Below are 20,653 nucleotides of genomic sequence, written 5' to 3' on the forward strand. Positions count from 1 at the left end.
TGTAGCATAGACCAATCAAGAAAGAAGGAGATATAGTGTAACTGGATATGAAAGCCTGCCCAAGTGACGTGAGTTGATAAAATCCTGACTGCATTTGCTCCAGATTGATGTCTGTGCAGACACTCTTCCTGAAGCCAAGGCATAAATGCGGGGAATTGAGTTATGAAGAATCAAGAAAAAAATTATCTTGTTTATGCAAAACCAAAATTAACTTCCACCTGCAGAATGCCCATAGCTCATGTAAAAGAGAACTATAGCAGCACTGTCATATTTCTTAGCTTCTACAGCTTGGAATCATTTTACTAGTTGTATCAACTGGTTTATATGTTTGGTGCTTGTGATGCAAATGATCAACAATAAAATCAACTCGATCTCCAAAAATTGCTAACACCACAAATATGACGGTTTCAATTTCAGAAATCGTACAGACCTTTTCCAAAATCATATTTTTGTTTCTAACGTTCATATAATTGTTGGAAGCCATAAATACAATATAATTTTGAAAATCAAACAAGAGCTTTTGATGAGTATTCAAAGCATGCATATGCAGATTATAAGAGAAAAAGTTAGAATAAGAGCATACCCAAGAAACTAGGATGTGAGGAACAAAATGATATCAGTTTTTAAATATAAATCATCTACACCAAATCAAGTTTGTAGAACACACTTCAATACTCGAAGTATGTTAGATAAAATCATTTTTATTATTATCCAAGTTTTGCGATCATGAAAAAAAGGATAGTCGGATTGAGAGACACTAACAATCTTGATTTCGATGATAACAAAACTTGTTGCTAACATATTTCATTAAGTATGTAGTTGGTAAATGTTAATTTGGAAGTGATAAGCAGCTGAAATCTAATTCCAACACAACCTAGTTTCTAGCGAGCTGAAGTTTTTCGATGGTATATCATATATCGGTCAACGATGAATATATTTCAAGCTAAAAAATAGGGTTACTACTTTCATGTTCATCACTCTAGAGTTAAACCAGCCCAATCAATGGTAAAACCAAATCGATCACATAAAATAGCCAATAACGTGATATGACCATTTCAATGTCATAAATGGTACGTAACATTTGCGAACAATCATATTCTTGCTTCTAACGTTCATATCATTCTTTGAGAACATAATTATAGAATTTTGAAGATCAAACAAGAACTTTTAATGAGTATTCAAAGCACGGACATATTATAAGGAAAAAAATAAGCTAGAATGAAGCAAACCTAAGAAAGTGAGGTGTGAAAAACAAAAGGATAGATGAGCTTTCAAAGATAAATCATCTACACCAAAATAAATGAAAATATTATTTTTGTTTTTGTTTTTTTCCATAATTTAAAGGTTTTAAATTGAGACTACACCAGAATAAATGAAAATGGTTGAGTTAATAAAAGTTTTAAAAGAACATTTATATATATATAATTCTAATTAAATTTCACTTTCTGTAAGTGCAAATTAAACAAAGAAACTAGTATCATGCGGTGTATGCGAAGTGGTGATCTAATCGGCTCTAAGTACAATTCAGGCCGGACCAAATAGTAAGTTGGTGATCTAATCGGCTCTAAGTACAATTCAGGCCGGACCAAATAGTAAGTTGTCCATTCAACTGATTTTCCCTGCAAAAATGAAATTGGACTATCATCTTGGATACATAAATCTTCAAATCTACTCACAGACAAAAGATAAATTTATCAATCTGTTTGCATTGTCCCTATTTCCTCACTGATGAAATCCCAATCAATCTTATGATCTTCATCAATCTTCATTTGAGCTGTGACACAATGCAACACAGAAAGTATCTGATCAGACCTCGGATGAGACTTATCCTCGACTATAAACTTGTGGATTATGCCTCCTTCTTCAATGAAGCTATGCCCTGCTGCTTTTGTCACATTGTATCCCTTCATCAACCTCCTTAGTTTCGTAACTCCATCCCATTTCCCTCCTTTTGCATATATATTGGAAAGAATCACATAGTTACCTGGATTCCAAGGCTCCAACTTAAAGAGCGACTCAGCAGCTTTCTCTGCAAACTCTACATTGCCATGGAAACTACAAGCCCCTAGCAAAGTTCCCCATACAACGGAATCGGGCTTCATGGGCATAGTTTTTATAAGCTTATAAGCCTCTTGTAGCAATCAGGCTCGACCTAGAAGATCAACCATGCACCCATAATGTTCTAGCTTTGGAGGGACAAAAAATATTTTCTCCATAGCATTGAAGAGCTCCCGGCCTTCAGCAACCATGCCACCATGAGTGCATGCAAGAATTGCCCCCACAAATGTGACATCATCTGGGTTCATGCCATTTCTCTACATCCCCATTCAGAATGTACAAAGATTAAATTGCATTGCATGAGTCAGTGCTTAAAATATAGTTATGTGAGTAATGTATTCAGAAAGGCTTACCAGCAATTGGTTAAATAGCTTGAGAGCTTCATCACATCTTCCATGAAATGCTAAACCCATGATCATAGTATTCCAAGAACACAAATTTCTATTTCCTCCAATGTTTTCAAACAATTGCATTGCCTTCTCAATTGCACCACACCGTGCATACAGTTCAAGCATCGCATTACTGACAAACAGATTTTTTATATAACTATTGGCTCGAGCATAAGCTTCAATCCTTTGTCCAATCTCCAACGCACCAAGATTTGCGCATGCTGGAAGAACACTAGCTATTGTCACTTCATTAGGCCTCACCCTTCCCTCTCTCTCCATTTCCATGTACATTTCCAAAGCCTCCCTATACTTCCCATTTTGCGAGTATCCAGAAATCAATGCAGTCCAAGATATCACATTTCTTGATGGTGTAGCCAAGAATAAGCTCAAGGCTTCATCCAAACACCCACTTTTCGCGTACCCCGCAATTAAGGAATTCCAGGTGGGGATATCTTTATCGATCATCCCATCAAACTGTTTTCTCGCCAGATTCAACAAGCCCATTTTAGCATACATGTCAACCAAAGCGGTTGAGGCATATACATCATAATCAAGCCCAAACTTGACAAAATGAGCGTGTAGCATCTGGCCCTGCAAAGGATATGAAAGGTTTGCGCATGCAGCAAAGAGATAAGTGAATGAGTGCGGATTGGGGTAAAAGCAATGACGAAGGATTCCGGAATAGAGAAGCAAGCATTGGAAATGTAGGCCACGAGAATGATAGGCCTGAATGAGTTTATTGTAGAGGAAGAGTGATGGATTAGGCGTTTGGTCGAGCAGCTTGTGGGCATAGTTTATGTCTGGGATTTCCAAAAGCTTGGTGATCATGTATTTAGTGAAGTCTGTGCCATTTCTCAGCGTATTGGCGTGTATCTGTTTCAGCTGGTTCATGCGAGTGCGGAGACCTGCTGGGATTCTTTGAAACCTAAAAAGATGAGTGAAAAATATGCAGGATTTTTGCTACAAAACAAAATCAATATACACCATACTTTCCGCGCTCAACAACATTCGAAATTTATATATTATTATTTGAATACTCGTGAATTAATATGAGTTGGAATCAAAAGTTTAAAAGCTCAAACGGAAGCATTTTTCCTAGTACATATGAACCCAGATGAAATCTTTTCCAACATCTTCTACTTAAAGAATGCATAAATTATCCATTACAATTAATCTCAAAATTATTTAATTAATTAATTATGATTGTTTCGTAATTAATGGCTTCTATCAACAACAATCTTGATGGAATATTAATTAATCGAATAATTTTTCTAAGCAAACATCGATTTCTGCTATGTGAAATCTTTTATAAAATATACATACACATACACACACACACACACACAAGCCAAATAGAATATAAATCATCGGAATTCCGCCCTCCCCAATCTCCATTGTTACCAAAAAAAAAATATTATTATTACATAATAACGGCATGAGAGCATTGGATTAATCCAACCAAATCCAAAACAATAGCATCTCAGATCACAGTTGGAGGCGTAGGGATATTATTATCGGCGGGGCGGTGATGGGAGGATGCATCGGTGGCGAAAGAAGGGTGTTTGGTGAGAATAAGCGGCCGGTCATTGGCCTCCTCATCGGCGTCGTCCGTAGATAGGTTGATGCAGGAGCAGCGTTCCAACGAAGTGAAGAAGGCCGTTGCGACGCTGGCCCCCACCCAGCTGGCCACGCGGTCCAGCTTGTCGCACTTGATAAAGCCGCCGCCACAGCTGCTCTCATCGGAAGACATGTTTCTTTCTTTGTTTCTTTCTTCCCTTGTTTCTGTGGATCGATTTTAAGACAGTGGCTGAGATATAAAATCAAGGAGAGACTATTTTTCGAGAAGAAATTGCGGATGTTACGCTTCGTAATAACTAATTTTGTACACAAAATTTGTTTTATTGGTTTACTCTTCCTAATATTTTTCTTAGCTAATTTTTATTATTATAATAATTTTTTTTAATATTTTTCGATTTTTTCACGTGATTAGTTGTTAATATGACTTAGTAAGTATATTTATGTTAATAATTTCATTCGTTGGACTGTCACGAACCACTGTGGGACCTCTTCGAAGGCTAGAATGCCGTGAAAGATTCTCTCGCCACGTGCTATAATTGCGTTATAAAAATATCTTCTAATAATCAGATATTAAAAAAAAATTTGTAAATCTGACTATGGATGACAATGGGCTGGAACGGAGACGGATTTGCCATCCCAATTCTCGCTTTTTCGGGTTCGGGAAATCCCAAACCCGAAACTTCGGTGATCAACTTCCTATCCCCGTCCCCATCTCCGTTTCAAAAATATTAATATGGCAAGATGATCACGGATTCAGATATTTTCTCAAACCAAAACTTATTATTATTATTATTATTAGAGATAATATTAATATTAATATCAACATTAATAATAATATTATTACTATATTATTAATACTAATAATACTATTATTTTATTATTGATATTAATTTCGGGACGGGTTTGGGGATTTCGGAGACGAGGATAGTAATCTCATATCCGATCCGAACTACATCGGAGATTTAAAAAAATCCCCGAACCTGAACCCAAACCCGAAAAAAATCAAAAATCCCCATCTCCGTTTCGGGTTTTCCCATGAAGAAAATTGGCATCACTAACAGATCTTTCTAATTATTTAGAAAGACAGTTCTATAGAAATTTTAATCAACTGTACATAAACTGAAGGGCTAGAATTTGATATTTAATTAACTATTAAAGATATGTTGTACCGGTGAGGAAAGACAAAGCGCATCTAGTGTAGTGGTATCATAGTACCCTCCCACGGTACTGACCGGGGTTCGATTCCCCGGATGCGCATTCTTTTTAATAAGCCTTTCAAATTTCTACAACTTTGATGCCTATCCTTTTTTCACTGCTTAGTATTTTGATATGATAATGCTGCTTGGTTTGATTTTGACATGGTTTGAAAAATTTGAGCACGAATTATAAAGCATCAGAAATAATAATCATATTTCTTCCGTTGGAAAAACAATAAGTAGAAAACGTGGTAAGGCTCTTTCAGCGATGGTCATCTTTCTTCGATTTTCTTGCACTCTTCCATGGTATGACGTGCTTCAAGCCCTCAAATATGGACGTCTGAAATTGAATGAGAGGAGAAACAACATATTGGTTAGCTCATTATAAGTCGAAAATGTATTTGAAATTACAAAATTATCAACTTTCTTTAAAAGCCAAATTAGAATCTTGATTTGATTCTAAAATATAGAATTCAAAATGAGCTGAAATAAGGGTGAAAACTTGCCCACAGGGGAGTAGATTTTGCATTTCTTCTCGTATTTGCCTCGATTTCAACCTTCTTAGTATCGTCGGAGGGCGAGCACCGGGAAGTACCTCTATCGTTTTCCTTTGGACCAGTCACCTTCCATCTCAAGCTTCTCCCGAATAGCCCTGTTGCCTTTTGCCTTGTAATACGTTTGTTGCCGATAAGTGCTGCATCATCCACAGGACTGCTGTCGCTGCTGCTGTTACTGTCTAAGGAATCTCTAAAATATCTGAAGGAAGAGAACTTGGGTCGTCCCACATTGTAAGGCCCGTCGAGGACTGCAGTAGGCGACGGCGTTTTGGAAGATTTGCAGGGTGGAAGCTCCAAGCACTTCATGGGTTCGGGTAGAACTGCTGCGCAGTGTCGGGGCTTTCCTGGCTGCTCCTCCCATCTGAATGGAACCGAAGCTAAGGTCTGCAGCGGCGGGGTTTCCGCACCTGAAAATTAAGCATGGGATCAATCAGATAACAAATATTATTAATCGCATTTTCATGAGATTTCTTTGACTACCTGAGTGGCGAGGACTAGGAGAGTGGCCGGTTATGGATGGCGCATATATGTTCAACAATGGAAGGTTAGGCGGAGTGAAGATCAGTATATTAGACGCAGAGTGCTGGCGTTCGTCCCTTCCTTCCATGCTTCTGTTCTGTGCGAGTTCCTATTGGATGAGGTATGGGGAAATCAGAACTTTGAAGTATGTTTCCTTTGGAGACAATTTATATTTAACTTGCAAAATTAAATTAACTTTAAAAAGTCATTAACAAAATATTAATGAATTAAGGGTTGATTTTTAAATAGCGAGTAGGTCTCATACATGAGATGACATTTAGATATACACTATGCTTTTCAGAAAGTACTAAATTTCAAATTATTGGAATAAAGAATATCGGCTTTCTAATATTCCTGAATCTTAAATCAAATATACCAGTGATTCATTTCAAATTAAAGGAGAGAAATAAAATCACAAAGAGGAGAGTAATACACCACATGCATGTAACTTTATTAGGCTTCTTTTTCTTCACACTCATTTTCACATACCCTTTTTTCTAATCTTCGATTTTAAAACAAAAGAATGTACATTCAAAAATGGAATCTTCAGCTTGGCCCCTTTTCATCCAAGAGAAGCTAGGCGGTCCTCATGCTTGTAAAATTAAATAAAATAATTTTCAAAAAAAAAAAAAAAACTGAGATCATTTATAGATTGTTAATTGTTTGATTCCCCCAAAATTTTGACAATATATCAACATGAACCATAAAAAGTCTCGCTAAATAAACACATTCACTGGCTGCATTAAAGCAAAAAGTTCACACAACAATCCGAAGACTTTAGTAGGCTACTGAGATTTAGCCATTTTCAGATTCTCAAATCCCTCCCAATCCCAACACACTATCTAACAACTTCACAAACTTAATATTTACAATTTCAGAGACTGATATTTCATATCAAGTGTTTCCACAAATCTACTAGCTTTAAACTTCCATAACCCCTAATTCACTTCAAATTTATTTCTGCTACCTCTATAGAAGAAGCTCAAAAATACAGAGCACCAGACCATCTCCTCCACCTTACTGGATGGAACCTTAAAGAAGAGAAAAATATATAAGAGAATATACACATTTCATGCTTCTGAGTTCAGTTCATTCTCTATGCTTCCAACATGCCTTCGCCATGTCGAGATAACAAGGGAAACTTGCAATTTTTGCTCATCTTCTTTACTTCCTCACTGGAGTATATGCATATCTTTTTAGCAATTTTACGAAATTCCCTGCAAAAATCCATGAAAAGGGATAAAATAAAATGATGCTATATTTTATCTAACACAACCCATGTCAGATATGGAAACGTCCCAAACTACTTACAGCCATGGATCATCACCCACGAGCATCATGTCCCCTTCAATGTCGGTGTACACAACTTCCCACCTGCTTCTATGACGAAGTTCTCCCTTAATCTCAAACATATTCTCAAGCACAGTGAGAAGGTCATCATAGCCTTCAAAAGCACTCAAATCAATGCCACGTCCAACGGGAATCCCTTGCATTTGAACCTTGCACAAGTAAAGGACTCATATCAAAGCCTTGAACATATCCTAGCAGAAGTTCATTAAAAAATTTTTAGCAGAAGTTCTTTTTTTGTTTTTAAGTATAAAATTATTGTTTAGACCACCCCATAAGCTTGAGCTTTTGAGAAGAGTGGTCTAAACGATGATGCCAGGATCAGGAATTGAAGGTTCAAAACCCCTATGCACAAAACCCTCAATATTTAGTTAACTTAGTCTAATGTGCCCTTAGTTATCTATTGCTAGGCCAAAGTGTACGTGTATGTCATTGATATCAATTCTGAGAACATATATACGTGAGGGAACCATGTTAAAAAGTATAAAACTATTACTAAGGCCACCTCATACGAGCTCCTAACTTAAGGAAAACATAACTTCAATGAGATTAAGATGAACCTACCTTAATTCGGGTTCTTGAAGATGAAGAATAACCCTGCTTGGCCTGACTATCACTCAGAGAAACCTCTGGCTCGACATGCTTTTTTTCTTTTGATAAATTCTTTTCAGCATTGTCCACCCCATCAGCTTCAAGTCTTTTATTGGGAATGCCTGTACAAGTTAAAGAGACTTCCTTTCCATGTGGGAGCATTTTGTTTGAATCGTTCCTTAAATCAATTCCAAATAATCTGCAAACTGATGCAGTTTCAGACTTCTTTACATCTTCAACTTGGCTGAGGCAATTACTGTCCCTCAATGAGATAGGGGTTTGATAACCGGGAAGGACAGATTGCACAGATAGATTTTCGATAGATTCTTGAAAATGGTTTATAGAAACATTCGATGGTGACATTAATGGCCATGATACTCTAGCATTCGGCTTTGGAGGCCAAAAAACTTGGCTTTTGTTGATTTGGACATCATTAGAAGTTAAGGGGCTAAATGACTCGAGAGATTTTGTTGGTTTCGGATGTCGAAGAGGAGAAGCACCTGGGGTGATCATATTTTCTACATTAAACATCAGTGTAACAAGTCATTACATGANCCAGCAGTAAAAGGAAGATCGAGGGGTCGAGGTCTTTTGATCTTCATAGGTGATTGTGATACATTTACCGAAGCAGAAGGTACAAAGGGCTCGATCTCCCATGGTGAGACTCTCTCTGGCCGCAGTATGGCTGCCGGTTCATCCCATTGAATCTAATCGGAGCAGGAACCATTATTTAGACATGAAAATATTGATTTTGATATACTTAATGAGATAAAATCCAAAACGATTATACACCTTTAGAGACCGCCAATTAGAGCCTGTCCATTCTGAAGACAAGTCTCCAACACCAACAATGGTGCCTGCAAACCTGAAAATGGGTAATACTTGTAATCAGCTACTGAATTATCTAAGCTTAATGATTGAAACACAAGCAAATCGAGAACCTTCTCTCAGGAGAATCTTCCCCTTCAAATCTCATCTTGAAACGCATCCCCAATGAAAATTTATGATGCATGGCCTCTAAGTATTTGTTCAACCCAATAATGAATTGGCATGTCCTGAACATCAACAAAAATGTTAGATATCAAAGTATATAGTTTGGAAGCACATTTAATATCAGTAAGATTGTATCTTTACTATATATTTGATACGATTTAGCATGATGGAAGATTTAATATCATATTTATTTTAATATATTTTCCCATATATAATGAGTGATGATTGTAATCTAAAGTAAGATTAGATAGATCGATAAAGTTTAAGGATTCTAAAATTGTGTTGTAGAAGTAGGCCTATATAACCAAACCACGTAAATGCGGCGATGCTATGTTTACTCTGTTGACTATACTATAAAATTCAAAACTAAAGTAGAAGAGATTAAGTTTATCAACAATGAAAACTGAAATGAAAATCAACAGTTTTAAGACAGAGTTGTACCTTGGCTTGTAGTACACCACAAATATAGTCTGTGTTGTGATGGCATGTGATGCAGTAGCAAGAACTCCCAGATGCATGCTTTGGCTGGAGATGACAGAAGGTGGCATGGAACTCACTTGCCGAGCAAGACGGCGAACCCCGACTCGCAGTTGCCCATTTTCACTCCTGCAATGGATTTTTCTTATATCAAATTTATATGCAAAAATAGAAAGGGGCATTCAAGCAGGGTAGAATCAGTAGCTACCTCAAAAAGACAAAAGAATCACCCGCAATTATTCGCTTAGAGGTAACAAATGTACTCCATCCAGTTGTAAGTAGGTGTCTTCTAGGTTGACCTAATGAGTCATTAAATCCCAGATTTGTAAAATACAATGAAAAGGGCAGATCCTCGAGCTACATAATATGATCATTACCTCTAAATATGTGCTTGAATTTCCACTCATATCCATGAAGGTCTTTGGCAACCAGATCCTGGTTTGGGGTTGGTTGAGTCATATCCTTGAGAATAAGTAACAGATATAAAAGATCAGATAATATAGTAAAGCTTTCATTTTAATAAAATACTAAGAACATAAAAAAATAAAAATAAAAAAAGAACGAAAACAAGACAACGATAAAGCCGGACTGTGATTTTTCCACTTCCTGCTCAAAGCCCAATAATATTGATCCTTACACGATTGCCAAAAGAGATTTTTTAACATCTTCTCTTTGCTAAGTAATTATGTGCATGACATGTTCTTTAACCAAGTAAAATGTTTCTCTAAAGAAATTACTTACTAACTGAGGCAGACATTCATTGGCATGCTTTCGAAGGACGGAAAAACCTCCATGAGTGCTCGTATCAGATGCAGTCAATATTTTAGAAAAAGAATGAACAATCTGCTTTGGTGGATCAGGCAAGGATGGATCCAGAGTAGTCGGTTCAGTTTGCTAGTATTTAAAATTGTCAAGAAAAAGGAGGTCGTTAACAAATACATACTTAGCATGCAACTATACAGAATGCTAAAGACGAGTCGAACAAAATAGGGCACAGCTCTAATACAAAGATAGTGCCGAATACAACAAGATGATAGCTTACATCCAGTTCTGGGCATAAAGTGATTTGGGCATAAACTTCATCTGTCTCCGCTTCCGCCTATTAGTTAAGTAAAACCCAAGGAAACACAATAAAAATATTCAAGAAATGACCAAAGAGGGAAAATAAGGGAACCACAATGAACAATATATGAACAATACCAGTAATTTAATGTTCAAAACCCGACAGAGAATCTTTGGAGGAAGATTGAACCTAGGTATTTGCAGATTTGATTCCTGATTTGTTGATGCTTCTAACTGCAAATTTATTAGATAATTCAAATGAATTTGAAAAAAGAATCGAACAATTTTCAAGCGGGGATTGTGGAAAGGTTACTTGTTCCATATGACCCTGGGGAAAGTAGTAAACTCTCTCTCCATTACAAGGAACATCCACTAAAGGTCCAGCACATGCCTTCCACAGCTCTGTATTTAGATCATCTCTTCCAATATCTACCCAAGATAAAAGGCAAAACATCATTTTTAGTCGTGTAACTACGAGATGGGACGCTACAGTTTGGCAATCAATTTTAAACCTTTACAAGTAAATGTTTTGATTTGCTACTATATTTCACGATTGAGGACATTTCGGAAAGAACAAGGAAAACTGCACAGATAGTGAAACCAGGAGGAAAGTCTTCACTCCTTCCAATCAAATTTTAAGGGAACAAATAGAAATTTTGAGTGGAAGCCCGCAGAACCAGTAAGCAAGCAGAGGCGGGCTGCAAAACTTATACACGGATAATCATACGACTAACTAGATCAAACCACCGTTTAATTACAACAAAAAGCCCCAGGTCGAGATGGCTAATGAACAGTGCACGAAATTTCAACTATGTAGCAGGAGCAAGAAAATGGAATCTTCAAAGCATCTTCTACTGGTCAAAGCAAATAACACAAAATTCTCATAAATCAAGAAAGAAAGACCATTTTTATCACCTGTTCCATGAGAACCTGCTCCTCTCAACCCATCAGCATGCGCCATTCAAATCTACCAAAGCTCCCAGATTAGAATAATAAGCTAAATAAAAAGCCAACCAAAAAAGGGAAAAAAACACTTGACACTTCAAGTAATATATAATTTGCGATAAAATCCAGGAAACCCAGAAACAAAATGAAAGCTCGAGTCTTGAGGAAGAAATAAAGTAGGAAGAAAACTCCTCTCACGCACTTCAACCAACCCCAATGGAATTCAACACCGCTAATCCAAAAACGAAAAAAAGCCCACCAGTTATTATCCACTGTCATTCACAAGCAAAAAAAAGACAAGGAGCAAATATGTATGTATATACGTATGTATAGGTTTGCGTAACAGCTTCTCAAGGGTGTATGACAAATGGTGTGTGAAAGGGATGAAAGAAGGGGCTTAAAGCTTCTTGTTTTCTCTCACTATTCAGTTACAAAACCACTCTTCGCTTTAGACTCTTCAGTGACCAAAACCACTCATTTCTTTTTCCCTCGGCATTTTCACGGAAAATTCCTTTTCTTACTGTTTTTGTCGCTCTCCCACGCAACACTACCTGAATCCAACCTTTACCAAATCCCAAAACCACTCACTCCTCCCACCTATACATACATAAATTTGGTAAAACTTACAAGAACTTGCCACGCTTTCTCTATTCTAGTTCCTCGCTAAATATTGTATTGTTATCGTTTTTATACCTTGTTTGCTCAATCATGTTTTCTTGCCACGGTTCACGATATAATATAACGATTTAAATTTTTAGCCTCTTTATTTTATATTACATATCGATATATGAACAAATAAATCCGGAAAATTGAACAAAATTTTATATATAAAAATTATAAGAAAAACCAAAAACCGAACCAATCGAGCTACTGCCTTGTCTTTTGGCAGAGCAACACACGGCTCTACGGTGTAAAAGTCTGTTGTGTTATGACATTCTCCCATGATCCAAATTGTTTAACTTTCGTTTTTTTTCTATTGTTCTAAATATATAGTCCAGTTTCTATGTTTAATAGTAAATTTTTTTTGCCAATATACCATATTAACTAATTTTGGAAAATTTACAATTATTTTTTGAATGAATAATATAAAGAAAACATAGTAAGTTTGTTTCTAAACTTTTTTTTATTAATATGTATGAAAAAACAAACAAATCTATATATTTAATATAGAGAGTAAAATACAGCATATCGACAACTAAATTACGAAGTATATATTTTGACTATGTTACCAATAAACTCTCACAAAACATTTTGTAAACCTCATAAATATCTTATAAAATGTTTTGTGAGTTTATTATCAACAAAATTTTATTTAAAGAATAAGTTGCTAAAATGTTTAAAAATAAATAATAGAATAGAATTTAGAATTGTTGATATATTTTGCATTGTAAAATTTAGCATCATAATTCCATAAAAGGAAACGGTTTACATACATGCACATGCGTCTAAAGAATTTTTCTAAACTAGTTATTCTGCACACGCGATGCATGTGTGTACAGTCTTTTTTATCATTATCGATGGACTAAAGTGAAATTTGACAAATTATAGAGGGACTAAATTGATATTTGAATTGTTGAAAAATAAAAATAAAAATAAAAATGTGTGTTGAAATTTAAAACAAAAAACAAAAAAACAAAAGTGTAATATTAATATCATATAAGGGTAAAGTTGGTGTCTTTCCTAGGTGGTTATCATGTTCTCAACTTTAATAAAATAAAATAGAATAGAATAGAATAGATATATCATTGCAACTTGTTTTTAATTTTACCCCATCAAACTGCACTATTATCCCTCACTAATTTCTATCAATTATTATTAAATTAAAAAATTAAAAAATTTATGTAAATTACTATTATAATTTTATACACACAATGTGTATGCATAAGTTACTAGAATAAATGAATATGCATGCATGTGTAGGAAACCAGGTCTAAATGTGGAAACGAAAATATTGTATAAGCTTAATCCTAAAATTATAAACTACCATTATTTAGTTTTCAAGTGAACATTTACAATTAAGGATTAATTTTATAAGACGAATATTCTATTCGGTTTATCCACGAAAAAAATATTATTTTTATGTCAAAAATATTACTTTTATAATATAAATATGACTAAAATCGACATCTGTTACGAATAAAAATATGTAGGATCGTCTAACAAAAGAGATGCGTCTTTATTCTAAAAGTGGCCTCTTTTTCCGTTTCTTTTTTTCTCTGATTTCATCTACCCTTTTGTCGTATTTTTTGTGGTTGAGATGTTAAATTTCCATCTTGTGTTGAAAGTTTTAGTGCTTGAAAATTTGGCCTTTTCAACCAAAAAGGAGTGGGTTTGACTTAGAACGATGGTACGAGTGGCTTTCAAACTTGGGATTTAGTTCAACCAACTCACTCTTAAGTTGTGTGTATTTAAATATTCACATTTTTTTTTGTTTGTTCCATTATTCTTTTTTTTATAAATCTTATATACGATTAGCAATTGTGCTAACATTTAACCAATATTATAATTAAAAAAATAAGTTTCAAATATGATAATAAATTTAATGTTGCAATTTGATAAAATTATGTGTAGGACCGAGTGCTTACCGCTTTACCAAAAGCTATAGCTGGTGGTAATGGTGCAACTCAAATCTTTTAAATCGTAAAACAACTCAAGCACCATGGTTCGATCGTCCTACCAAGCAGGGACAATTATTGCACCCAACAATCTCCTCCCAATAATTGCACTCCTTGCAACCAATGAGAATCGAACCTGTGACCTTGGCTCTGATACCAATTGTAGGACTGAGTGTTTACCGCTTCACCAAAAGCTACAGCTGGTGGTAATGGTGCAACTCAAATCTTTTAAACCGCACAACAACTCAAGCACCAAGGTTTGATCGCTCTACCAAGGAGGTACAATTATTGCATCCAACATTATAAATTTTTTAAATTGAATATTATTATTTGAAGTGTTTCACTTATGTGACCACTTATATATATTTTTCAATATTTAATACATACCGTTCATTGAAATAGTAAAAAAATGATGAATGAGGGCCACTTTTTATCAAACATTATTAAAAATATTAATACGGAGCAATCGTCCATAATTAGTTTATTTTTATTTTTTTGATATTTTGAAAAATCAAACATATTTTGAACTTTAGACCACAAAGTAAATATTTTGAAGAAAAAATTTTCACACACACACATATATAAAGGTCATGTTGTTAATAGCCCGATTTTGTGACACTAATTAATTTTTACGAAAATATCTTATTCATGATTTAAATAAGTCATGTTTTCAAATAATTTATTAATCTATTTTAAAAAATTCGCATATTATCTTTATAAATCACATATTTAATATAATTATTGTAATTAAAGTGATTTTTTATACACTCAAAAATAAAATATAATTAAAAATAAATTTACGAGAATTATACCAACATACTTACATTGTAATATTATAAATTTAGTATGATGGGCATTGTAACAAATCAAATCAATCAAAACTTCAAAATGTTGGTGTTTGAAATCAGTGGGACCCAAGTGAGACACGTTTATCTTTTGTGGCTACCCAATTACGGCCACGTGGTTTCAAATGACGTGTCACCAATTGTTTGGGCCAGGTCAAAATTTTTGTGCCTCACCTATTGGCCACGAGTATTCAACGCTCATCCACCAATTCTTTTACAATTATGTTCTCCACTTTTTGTCGCCTGTTTTTTAATATCATGAAAACCCACCGTCGTTATTTTTTAGTGTATAATTTCGGAATTAAAATAAAAATCATGTTAATCAAGTAAACTATATTAAATAAGTTTTATGTGACAGAGTCACTCCATAATGTGTTAGTTAGGAAATCTAACTCGTGATTATTAGTTAAGATATCACGTACTCCACCGATTCAGACATTTAAAAAAAAAATAGTCTTCCACCTAATTTTCATGTATGATTAATTTCCACTTTTATTATTAAATACTTATCAGGACCATTATTTGATATTCATAATATATACATACATATGTATATAGACTGATTGTTCACTCCTCCTTGGGGGTATGGTTTGGTTAAATTAATTAAGCATGGAAATTAAGACAATTTGAGCTGGGTAAGATTAGATAAGAATAATAATATTGCTAGGAATTGGTTGTGATGACAAAGTAAAAGACAAAATGGTGACGAAAAATTACGAAAATTGTCATACTTTGAATCCCAAAATGCTCACAATTTAAATATAAAATGTCAATTTTCAATATATATTTTCATATTTATATGCTAATATTTAGATTTTTAGAAAAATCATTACAATCCGTGTATAGAGATAAATATAAAAATTCATATTGTATAATAACAATTTTGAATAAGTATGCAACAACGTGAAATAACTTGTAAACATTTTTGTAGGCAAATAAACAATTATCCATTCAATAATAATGAAATCTGCGTTTTTGCTACTTTAATTTTTTTTAAAATTTGAATTTATGAGATTATTATTGGGATTTCGGAGGGAGTTTTTATTTTTAAAAAAAATTAAAAAGTTGAAATTCTAAATTGTTTTTATTTATGATCACAGAAAACCTATGTCAAGTTTTACTCGAAATCGATATTCACCAGCTTTTATTTTTGTTGTACACAAAAATATGGAAGGAAGAAATAATTTTAGCATGCAAAAGTATAAAACAACCCGGAATATATACTAGAATTGGTTAGAAATAAAAATATATACGAATGTGTGTTTGCCACTTTTATCATGTACTATAGTCGATAGCAACAATGTAAGTAAATATTTTAAACCGTAAAATAACATAATCAATTTCAAATATATCGTTGGGTTAAGCGTGCATGAGTAAGAGTAGTGCTGAGAAGGGTGACCTCCTGGGAAGTTCTCATGCGTCAAGCTGCTGACTTTGCATCGCTTGATCTGTTTGTTTAAATTAGCTGTAAAAGAATGATACCAGATCTTAACGGGTAATACTGTCTCTGCTGGGACAAGGCCCACAATAGAGAAATGGTGAGACTGATCTCTAAAGGATATGAGACAGCACCAACAGATAGACATGCACCTCTTCGGACTCATGAGCCTGACAGCTCAACCATTAGCACCCAAATAGCTGCACTCTGCGCCGCAACAAGTATAAAGAAATAAAATTGCGCCTTGACTAACAGTTATAGCTTTTGGCTTAGTGGTAAGCACTTGATCCTAATATTCAACCGACCAAAAGGCTATTAAATCAAAGAACACAAACATTCTAAAAACAGCTTCAACTATAAATCTAAATGAATTAGAGACAGTCTTATATTATTATCACGTTTCAAACTACAACCGAAAAGTAAAACTTCTTTCTTTCGAAAAATTAAAAGTTTAGTCTTGTAATTTAGTCAGTTTTGAGTTTTAGTATTGTAACTTGTCGAAAGTTTGGTTTTTATCCAACAACTTGATTTTTTTTTTTGTCATTTTTTTTTGCCTAAAACTACTAAATACACCGAATATTGCTTATCTGACACTTATACTCTCATATGTGGATCATGTGATAAGAATAAGGCATTATACTACACACACACTAAATATACATAAACAAAAATAATGAGAAACGCCAAATTTTTTCTTCTCGTTTAGAAAAATTGTAATCGTTTTGCTTTATTTTACTCTTTTTTGATGAGATTAATTTTAATTTGAATAATATAGGTTTAATTATCGCCACGTACGTCGGGTAGGAGAAAATCAGTGTCATGTAAATCATATTCGATGGATTTTATAGTTTCAAGCACTAAAAATGACCAAACAAAAACAAATTCAAGTTAACTAATAAAAATTCAACTTTAACGAGCTACATTATTAAAATCCAAAATATGTCAACTTACACGACAAAAATTACTATTTTCCCTGTTTCTTTTTATTTTTTTCCCTTTTATTTTGGGATAGAGGTTTTACACAAGTTTTTAACTCGAGATCACATTACACATAGTCGGCAAAATTTCAAGTACATACAAACATTTTGCACTAAAACGATCAGAACTAGGTCCGAAAATTATCTTCGTAAAAATCAACTTTTTTCATGTGTACCACCAACAGTTGTCGAACCAAAAGCCAGTCCGGAAGAGGAAATTAAAGATCTTTATTTTTCTCAAAATAAAATGATTGCCCAAGTAATAAACTATATAATATGAAAGGATAGGACAACTAATATTTGAAAAACCGAACTTTAGATTGATGCTTTACTTCGATTTAAGATGAGATATGATTCCAACTTTCCATAATGCTTACATTAAGCTATCACATTGACCTCTTGTAAAGGAAATTATAGTGGAATTATTAATATATATCAGTGTCTCGTACGCGTTGTGTGATTGTATAATATTTTATTTTATAAAAAAGTTCTTGAATTTTGATCACTTTTTTCTAAGTAGTTTGATTCATCTATACATATTATAAAAGTGTGAACCAAGGTCAAAGTTTTTCAATTATGTATTGTCAACTTTTTCTTTATTTTGTACATATAGGAGAAATTTAGTGATGATATTTTTGTAAAATCAGTTATTATGATTAGGATAAAATTGTCAAACTACATTTATGATAGATAATGATCAAGTGTCCAAGAAAGCTGAAACTCTAAAATTATTTGATTTTTATTTTCTTGTAGATGAATTGGACAAACTTTTTTCACAAAAAATATTAATTTGAAAAGATTGAAATACCAAAATATATTGGTTTTATTTGCTTATAGATGAAGTAAAAAGAATTTTTTCACAAAATACTTAATTTGTAGATTTTTTCACAAAAAAGTTAATTTGTAGAAGATTAAATACCAAAATTCTTTGGTTTTATTTGCCTGTAAATAAAGTGAAAATATTTTTTTCACAAAAAAATTAATTTGTATAAGGATATGATGTTAAATATCTTTTATTTTACGTTAATTAAGATTAATTATTTTAAAATGAATAATTAAACTAATGAAGCCAAATAATTAAACTAATTTTCTTTTTGTTTTACCGAGGTTGGTGTCATGAAAAAAGTTCGACATTTAATTAAATTTACAAAATGATATGAGAATTATCAATTATCAAATATAAATATAGATAATCCTAATAAATATTTATTTATTCTATCTAAATTTCTTTATCAAAAAGAAAGTCGACTAATATTTTTCAAAGCCTTTGTTTATTACTAAAATTTAACGATATAAGATTGCATAAATAAATTTGTTTTAATTTTATCTATTTCTTACGCTTTTAAAGGCTATAAACTATAATAATTACTTTATGAGATATTCTTGCAATTAACGAAGGAGTATTTTTGTAAGAGATATATATTGACAAAACATTTACAGCTTTTTGTAATCTTAAAAGATATATATTTGAATGTAAAATTTTAAAATTATGATAAATAAATTTTTATAAAAATTATTCATTAGCATTACACACTACTTCTCCATAGACAATGTCAAAATTATTTGGTTTTTATTTACTTGTAGATGAAGTGAGCAAATTTTTTTCACAAAAATATTTGTTTGAATGTGATTTATTTTATTTTGTAAATTTATAATTTTTTGAATGATTTTATATATGCAAGAAGTTTATCTTTGATTTGGTGAGGATGTTTTTATAAAATCAATTATCATGATGATGTCAAAATTGCCAATCTACGTATGTTAGGTAATGATCAAGTTGCCAAAAAGACTGAAACTCCAAAATTCTTTGGTTTTTATTTTCTTGTAGATGAATTGAACATATTTTTTCACACAAAATATTAATTTGAGAATATTGAAAACAAAAATTCATTGGTTTTATTTGTTTATAGATGAAGTAGAATAATTTTTTCCCAAAACAATTAGTTTGTACAATATTGAAATACCGAAATTCTTTTGTTTTATTTGGATGTAAATATATTGAATTTTTTTCACAAAAAAAACATAATTTGTGTAAGGACATGATGTTAAATATCCTTTATTTTACATTAATTGAGATTATTTAATTTAAAACTACGAATTAAAATGATGATGCCAAATAATTAAATCATGCGGTTCGGTGTTTTATGAAGAAGGTTCGACAATTAATTACATTTCACAAAAATGATACGAAGTATTATCGGATATAGAAGAAATATGACCTTATAAATATTTCGTGAGTATTTATTCTATCTATATTTCTTTATAAAAAAAACCCAACTAATATTTTTGAAAGCCTTAGTTTATTTTTAAAATTTAACAATATATGATTGAATACATATAGTTTTACTAATTTTAACTATTTTCATCTTTGTAAAGGTCAGAAACTATAACAATTACTTATTTGATGATCTTACAATTGACGAAAATGTATTTTTATAAAAGATGGATATAAGCAAATCAATTATAGCTTTATGTAATCTGAAATGACATATCTTTGAAGGTAAATTTTTAAAATTATTATGAATAAATCTTTACAAAAATTATTCATTAACATTACTCAATATTTCTCCTTATGATTGATAATAAGAAAGGTCAAAATTATTTGGTTTGTATTTGCTTATAGATGAAGTGAACATATATTTTTCACAAAATATTANTGAAGTGAATATATATTTTTCACAAAATATTAAATTGAATATGATTTGTTTTATTTTGTAAATCTATAATCTTTTGAATGTGCATATGAAATTAATGGCAGTTTGATTCAAGATTATTTTGAATGCCATAGAAGTTACTAATAAAATATTATTAATGCATATATAATTTTTGAAAAAAAAACATTTAACTTTGTTTTAATTTTCCATGTCATTGCAATAAAATATAAGCTGTAAGCATTCAATCTTGCCGACGTGAAATCGAAAAACGATGACGTGTTACCGAATATTGAACATGATATCATATCATCGTTCTAATAAAACATATAGAGATTAAAATAAAAAAAAGACAAATCAAATTTAATGGATTAAAACAAAGTTAAATGTTTTTTTTTCAAAAATTATATATGCA

The 20,653-nt window shown here is 32.6% G+C and overlaps 3 protein-coding genes and 1 non-coding gene across 4 annotated transcripts; 1 reads left to right on the forward strand and 3 right to left on the reverse strand.

Moving 5' to 3' along the window:
* Positions 1–1,485: 1,485 nt before the first annotated feature.
* On the reverse strand, positions 1,486–4,322 carry LOC140987174 (pentatricopeptide repeat-containing protein At5g08510-like). The gene is made up of 2 exons (XM_073455584.1): positions 2,412–4,322; positions 1,486–2,315 (listed from the first exon to the last, which is right to left on the reverse strand). Exons 1-2 carry the CDS (start codon positions 3,336–3,338, stop codon positions 2,142–2,144), a joined length of 1,101 nt encoding a protein of 366 aa, XP_073311685.1. The 5' UTR covers positions 3,339–4,322; the 3' UTR covers positions 1,486–2,141.
* Positions 4,323–5,211: 889 nt separating this feature from the next.
* Positions 5,212–5,282, forward strand: TRNAG-CCC (transfer RNA glycine (anticodon CCC)). Its single transcript has one exon. It is a non-coding gene; the product is annotated as a tRNA-Gly (tRNA).
* A 392-nt stretch (positions 5,283–5,674) lies between these two features.
* Positions 5,675–6,448, reverse strand: LOC140987610 (uncharacterized). The gene is made up of 2 exons (XM_073456183.1): positions 6,259–6,448; positions 5,675–6,185 (listed from the first exon to the last, which is right to left on the reverse strand). Exons 1-2 carry the CDS (start codon positions 6,383–6,385, stop codon positions 5,695–5,697), a joined length of 618 nt encoding a protein of 205 aa, XP_073312284.1. The 5' UTR covers positions 6,386–6,448; the 3' UTR covers positions 5,675–5,694.
* A 560-nt stretch (positions 6,449–7,008) lies between these two features.
* On the reverse strand, positions 7,009–12,321 carry LOC140987609 (auxin response factor 18-like). Its single transcript, XM_073456182.1, has 15 exons — positions 11,915–12,321; positions 11,683–11,734; positions 11,081–11,196; positions 10,906–11,001; positions 10,748–10,804; positions 10,447–10,599; positions 10,083–10,167; positions 9,914–10,004; positions 9,670–9,834; positions 9,177–9,290; positions 9,028–9,100; positions 8,792–8,942; positions 8,209–8,753; positions 7,609–7,796; positions 7,009–7,514 (listed from the first exon to the last, which is right to left on the reverse strand). Exons 2-15 carry the CDS (start codon positions 11,726–11,728, stop codon positions 7,394–7,396), a joined length of 2,001 nt encoding a protein of 666 aa, XP_073312283.1. The 5' UTR covers positions 11,729–11,734; positions 11,915–12,321; the 3' UTR covers positions 7,009–7,393.
* Between the last annotated feature and the right edge of the window lie 8,332 nt (positions 12,322–20,653).

This window comes from Primulina huaijiensis, chromosome 11 (assembly GCF_012295235.1).
Source record: "Primulina huaijiensis isolate GDHJ02 chromosome 11, ASM1229523v2, whole genome shotgun sequence".
NCBI classification, from domain to species: Eukaryota; Viridiplantae; Streptophyta; class Magnoliopsida; order Lamiales; family Gesneriaceae; genus Primulina; species Primulina huaijiensis.

Bases quoted from the DNA above. Each gene is read 5' to 3' on its own strand.
- LOC140987174 (XM_073455584.1), bottom strand. From the start codon at position 3,338: ATGAACCAGCTGAAACAGATACACGCCAATACGCTGAGAAATGGCACA. The intron at 2,316-2,411 runs GTAAGCCTTTCT...ATGGGGATGTAG, and splicing joins AGCTATTTAACCAATTGCTG to AGAAATGGCATGAACCCAGA.
- LOC140987610 (XM_073456183.1), bottom strand. From the start codon at position 6,385: ATGGAAGGAAGGGACGAACGCCAGCACTCTGCGTCTAATATACTGATC. The intron at 6,186-6,258 runs GTAGTCAAAGAA...CTTAATTTTCAG, and splicing joins TCCTAGTCCTCGCCACTCAG to GTGCGGAAACCCCGCCGCTG.
- LOC140987609 (XM_073456182.1), bottom strand. From the start codon at position 11,728: ATGGCGCATGCTGATGGGTTGAGAGGAGCAGGTTCTCATGGAACAG. The intron at 8,943-9,027 runs GTGTATAATCGT...TGCTCCGATTAG, and splicing joins CTAATTGGCGGTCTCTAAAG to ATTCAATGGGATGAACCGGC. The intron at 7,515-7,608 runs GTAAGTAGTTTG...GGATTTTTGCAG, and splicing joins GTGGGTGATGATCCATGGCT to GGAATTTCGTAAAATTGCTA.